General features: G+C 48.9%; 1 protein-coding gene across 1 annotated transcript; it reads left to right on the top strand.

The window, feature by feature from the left end:
- The first annotated feature begins 1,223 nt into the window (after positions 1-1,223).
- LAMTOR3 (late endosomal/lysosomal adaptor, MAPK and MTOR activator 3) lies at positions 1,224-4,501 on the top strand. Its single transcript, XM_065736922.1, has 6 exons — positions 1,224-1,307; positions 1,386-1,420; positions 1,593-1,651; positions 2,447-2,580; positions 3,003-3,066; positions 3,679-4,501. The coding sequence occupies exons 1-6, from the start codon at positions 1,299-1,301 to the stop codon at positions 3,750-3,752; spliced, it is 375 nt and encodes a 124-aa protein (XP_065592994.1). The 5' UTR covers positions 1,224-1,298; the 3' UTR covers positions 3,753-4,501.
- Positions 4,502-6,000: the final 1,499 nt, after the last annotated feature.

The following is a 6,000-nucleotide window of genomic DNA, read 5'->3' as shown; positions in this document are numbered from 1 at the left end:
TGCACCGGTACTCCTGTGTCTTCTTAACAGAATAGTTGATCACACAGGTGATCTTTTAATTCATAGGAAAAAGGGATGGATAGTGCACTTGTTAAATGTTAGAACAGTGAAGTCAGAGTTAATAGATGTTCCTAGCAGAACTGCTTATAGTAAATATTCTGATAGGTTACATCTGCCCTGCCGAGAAGCAGGGAACTGCATTGCGGCCGAGCTGCCCGTTACACTGGTTAGATTGCTGTCAGCAAACTGCAATCATTCAGTGTCCTATGGCAGTGTCAACATCCCACTAGTCAAAAGTGAGGCCTAAGTCACTACATTTCATCGCATTTTCTGTTGTAATTGCCATTAAAAACAATAAGGAAATACTTGTGGAAAATGCTGCTTGGCTTTTAACAGGTTAAACAGTTGCACCCTTTGAAATACGCAGAGTGATGCTATTACTTTCCACAGCATAAAGGTGAATCTGCTCTAAATATGGTCTGCAAACATTCCTTTAATATTTCAAGTGGGCGTATCTCTCCTCGTGATTGTTCCTTTTTTCTCAAGTCTGAAGGTTCTTTTCTCAGAAATGTCATCATCTTCCCTCGCTTTGTTAAAAACAATTAAAACTCTTTTCCTAAGAGCGACACGCTAATTGAAGAGTGTGGAGTCCTGGAGTCTTTCAGATGGCCTTTTCTCAGAAGGTAAAGTTCTCATAAAATAAGATGCAGGAAAGAAAAGGGGGAAATAAAACTGGTTTTTGAGCAGCTTGACTAAAAATCCTGCTACATCCTCAGCTGCTTAGGGTTAGCTCCTTCATTTAATGTAGTTCTGACCCGTGTTTCATCCTGAATTTAAGCACAGACACGAGTTCTTGATTTCTCCTTTAAAAGAGCCAGTAGGAAAGTCCCACGCAAAGCAAAGATGCTTTGGTGTGACGCTTTGAGGTACGGTAAAGGGGAGGGGACTTGCAGCAGCTGCAACCCGGCAGCGCGAGGGGAGGCAGCCGCACCTCCCGCCCGCCGGGGGCGCTCTGTCCCGCCGCCCTATCCCGCCGCCCTTCCGGCCCCGCCCCGCAGCCGCGCATGCTCAGCCGGGACCCACCCGCCGTCCCGTGGGTGAGGAGGCGCTGCCGCGTTCCGTCAGCTGCCGGGGTCTTAAAGGGGAAGTGCGGACAGGTAGCGGACGGCGGCTGTAGCGCGGGGTGTTCTCGCCCCGGCCCCGCTCCTCTGCCCTCCCCCGGGCCGCCGCTGCTGAGCGGGCGCCCTCTTGTCCCGTAGGTCCGCCGAAGGGGCAGCAGCGCCGCGAGGCCGCCAGCCATGGCCGACGTAAGCGCGGCTCCGCCGGGCGGGGTGGGGCGGTGGGGCGGGCAGCGGGTCGCGTGACGGCGTTGTCTGTCCCCGCAGGACCTGAAGAGGTTCCTCTACAAGAAGCTGCCGAGGTAACGAGGAGCTCCCCTCGCAGACCGCCCTACAGTAACGCCGCCGTATCTCCGCTTCCTCACCCGTGCCTGCCGCTCGCGGCTGTCCTGCGGGAGGGGAGGGAGAAGTGTATATGTATGTACCTGGCAGCAGCTGTTCTGGTTGTAAATAGTGTTTCCGTGTCTTCTGCAGCGTCGAAGGTCTCCATGCTATTGTGGTGTCGGACAGAGACGGGGTGCCTGTCATCAAAGGTAACAGCAGCCATGCTGCGGCCCTGACCCAGCGCCGGGTGGGCAGTGTGCAGTGGCCTTCTGTGCTCAGAAGCAGCCGGGGGCTCTCACCTCAGTAGTTCCTCACTAAGTTGAGAAAGCTGAAGCCCAGTGCCTCAGCAGCATCCCCAGCAATCACAGGCTGCAGGAGCTTTCCTCTTTCGCACTGTCGCTGAGTGGGGTAGGAATGGTGTGGGGTCCTGTGCCCTTGGTTGCTGTGGGGCAGCAGCAGCAGTTCTTCACATTGAGACCCTGGCCAGGCCGTGCTCAGAGCTGACTGGTTCCAACCTCCACGTGTGCTGCCTAATTCTTCCTGGGTTTGAGTGCTGTAATTTTGACAGTCCTCCTTTAGAATACTTCTACAGTAGAGGTGAAGTGGTTTAAGAGTACAGAGATTCAGTGTTGCTATTCAGTGGGGTTTCTGAGCCCTAAGCAGTTAGGGGAACATGCTCATCTCCACCCACCTCCCTTCAGATGGTTGTTTTCCAACAGTCGGTTCCAAGAGTGGGTTCCACTATACATTGAGTGGGACGCAAACAGAAGTGCCACCAGCACCAGCCATTAGGGAACTGGAAGCATGCTGTGCCATGGTCACAGGTCACTTGCAAGGCATCGAACAGCGTGCTGCACTTGAAGATTGTTCTTCTTGTGAAAGTGTAGGTGACATGTACGTGTTCCTGACACTACTTTTGCTTTTTGCACAGGACAGTGAGAGAAGGATTTGTGATGCAGTTGTAGATGCTATATTAAAGCAAAACCTTTCTTGTTCTGTTCCAGTTGCTAATGATAATGCTCCAGAACATGCCCTGCGACCTGGCTTTCTGTCCACGTTTGCCCTTGCAACGGATCAGGGCAGTAAGCTGGGACTTTCCAAAAACAAAAGTATCATCTGTTACTACAACACATACCAGGTGAGTGACCATGGCCTGAGGCCAGAGCTCCTCATGCGTCACCCTGAGCATAATGGGAGAGAGAACATGGTGTAAACTCTGATGGACTTCCACTTGGCTCTTCTTTTGCTCATTTAAAGCTGGCTAAGCTACACTTTCGTGCTATTTGTTGAACTTGTCTTACATTCAAAACTGGGAAGGTTGACTGGTTGAAGCTGGTCGAGTTTTCTGAGCAGCTGGCAACCAAGTACCAGCAGGTGGTGCTGTTGGTGTGGTCTTCGGGGCCCGCTGTGAAGGTGCAGAACGCTGCAGAACACAAGAAGGGAGATGCCAGGCTTTCCAAACACAGCTTCCTGTACAGTGCTGCCAGCTTTGTTAGCATGTTGATCTGTGGCATCCAGTGTGCATTAGCTGCCAGGTAAACTGTGTTCTCTCTCTTGCAGGTGGTGCAGTTCAATCGCTTACCTTTGGTAGTAAGCTTCATTGCTAGCAGCAATGCCAATACTGGTATGTCTTCAGATGGCTTTAAATGCTTGCAGTATTTTAAGCCCTATGTGTTTTAAATATTTGAAAGTAAATTATCAGTTTTCTTCAAGATGTGTTAGCTCTTCTCCTGCTGTGAATTGTCATAAGACTGTGAAGAGAGGAAGGGAGGTGCTTGGATAAAGACCCATAGATTCTAGTCGACCTGCTGAAGTTACGATTCTGTTATAAACACCTCATTTCTCTTTTATTTAGCCTTATTTTTGCCATGTGAAGAGCGTGCACAGCACAAACCAGTTGTGTGGTCTCACCACCAGCTCCAAGTATCATTCTGCAGTAAGATGTGTGCCATCTCCTCAGTTCTGCAGAGCAGAGCGGTCCTTCAGGAAGGCAGCTGAGCTGCTGTATGAGGGTTTTGGCAGAGGATGAGAGGAGAGTGGTGCTGCATGGGGTGTACCTGCTGGGGCCTGGATCTGCACGCTCTGTGCCTTAGAGTGCTGCCCAGTGAGAACTGAGCGAGGGAAGGGAAACGTTTTGTGCTATGGAAAGCCATTCCTGTGACTTGGAAGCTGCAGGTTTGGGGAAAGTTCTGTGGGATGTTGTTTGATGGATGTTCTGTCTCCTGTCTCTTCCTAGGGCTGATCGTAAGTTTAGAGAAGGAGCTCACGCCCCTGTTTGAAGAACTAAGGCAGGTGGTTGAAGTTTCTTAGGCTGATGGTACAGTTGGAGTGCGGCATCCATCTGCAGCCCAACGGACAGAAAGATTCAGTAATCCTCAGTCCAGTAACACATCTCTGAAGATATATCACAGCTCCTCTTAGTACACTAAGTAAATTGTACATAGTACTGAATCTGAAATGATCTACTAGTGTGTTGTAAGCGGATGTTACTTTAGAGCACGCTTCTTGTATTGTGCAGTACTGGAGACCACCAGATAGCTCCCATGGAGTTTAGCTCAGCCAGCTTAGCCACGTTAGCACAGTGGTGTTTGCTCAGTGGAGCAACCCACACACCTGCTTTAGTGGGCACCAGGCATACAGTGGAGTTTATCCCCAGGCTACCGCAGCTTACGGGAAAACAGATGGATTGGTGCCAGAGATATGGTTGGGAGAGCACTGTGAGAGCCTGTTTGCTAGCAGTGATGTACTAGTACAATCAATCAGTATCCGATCTTGTTGGTGATGCTTTGGTCTAAGGGTGTGACTAATGTGGGTGTTGGCTGCATCCTGCTTTCATTGGGAATGCTTCTACAAAAGCTGCTGCTGCAGGGGTTTTCCTAATGCCCACAGGAAAGCAAACAAACCATGTTTCACTTTGTGGGGTTTTTGTGTAACACGGTTGTGAAGTTCTCATGTCTTGCAGTCTTTGTGTGGATTCATCATGGGTGATCCTCAGCTTATTTACCCCTAGGTTTTCCTAAGTAAATAAATATAAATAAAATGTATTTTTAAGTGACAAAGCCTGGTCCACTTTTCTGTTCACCAAACGTAGCACCATCTCAGCACGGAGGATGGGTCTCTTAATCACTTGCGAGCTTACAAAAGCCAGGAGCTGACAGGCTTGAGCTAACCCGTGTGCATCACAATGGGATTGGGCGGGTATTGAGTCTTGTGTCAGTATGTGGGTGGAGAAGTTAGTAGCTGATTGACTTCCTAGTTATAAAACCACAGGGGCTCCAGCCCCATGCCCTCTGTCTCCCCCCCCTTTCTCCCTCACTCCCTTTGTGACTCTGGTGCATGCATTCAAATCTGAAACTGCTGGCATAAGGGAGCTTTCTTGGCAGGTCTCTGACTCAGAAGACACCACGTGTACATCTTGCCCACTTCTGTGCCAGGAGCAAAGGCAGGGAGTTCTTTGCTCAGAAGCTCCCATTCAATTAATTGTCAGTCAGCCCTTTCCCATTTAAACTGAGCTGCTTAGCTTGAGCTTTTTGTTGCTGTAATCACGGAGCCAGCTCTGTGTAACAGCCCCAAGGCATCCGTGTGGGTGCTTGTGGCAGAAATCATTCGTTCCATCCAGGGAGAATCTCTTGTTGCTTCCTGCTCAACTTGTGCGGTGCCTTTGCCCTGAGTGCCGATCCCTAAGCCAACCGAGTGCTGCCTCTTGCTGGCATCCATCTGTGGCATCGCATACTGAGCTTGCTTCTGATGTTTTGTAACGTGTGAAGAGGAAGGTTGATTCTGTGGTTGCACTTGGAGCTTTGTTCCTAAGCTGTTTGCACAGGAGAGCACTAGTATGGGAGAATATCAGACCTATCTTCTGACACTGCCTTTGTCGTGTGCTGAGTCACCAGTGCTTTTTAACTAAGTTGGAGGTGCCAGCTGTTAAATGGGGTTTTAAGGCAGAAAGGAGGACTAATGTATTTAGCAAAGCTTTAACGATGCAGTAGAGAATTACAGAAGGCTTTGGTAGTTTTATAATGAAATTTTATTCAGAAAGCACTGTATAAAAATATTTACAAATATTTTGAATTTGTAAGTTGAAATAAAATGCCATTCCTGTCCAAAGCTGGATTTTCTTTCTAGTATGTTCTTCCTGTATGTTTTTTCCCCTTTCTTCAGCTTTCTCACAGTAAAGGCAGCTACTGAACGCTGAGCTGCTACTGCACATTGCCCAGGGACAAGGTTTCCATGTGTGCAATGTCTCATCAGAAACGACACTATTACAGAGTGAGAGGGATCTCTGTGCTCTCCCCACCTCTCCTGGAGGAGCAGGTTGGATGGGAGGTCAGACCATGCTGGCCTTGAGACCCTCCAGCATCAAATCTCTCTTTCCATTATAGCACCAAAGTACAAGGCTTATGCTTCTGAACTCTGGTGAGCCACAACACTTAGGTGTGCTGAATCTTCCAAAATGCATACAGAAGTTTTCATTGGTTATGTAGAAAATATACTCTATTTTAAACACATGCATACACGTATATGTTTTTTAGTGTATATTGTGCTTTCCTGATACTGT

Source organism: Cyrtonyx montezumae, unplaced genomic scaffold, assembly GCF_038088225.1.
Source record: "Cyrtonyx montezumae isolate F1298 unplaced genomic scaffold, pur_monq_1.0 scaffold_2, whole genome shotgun sequence".
Classification (NCBI taxonomy): Eukaryota; Metazoa; Chordata; class Aves; order Galliformes; family Odontophoridae; genus Cyrtonyx; species Cyrtonyx montezumae.
The sequence above is the reverse complement of the archived record's forward strand: the minus strand, read 5'-3'. Positions and strand labels throughout refer to the sequence as shown.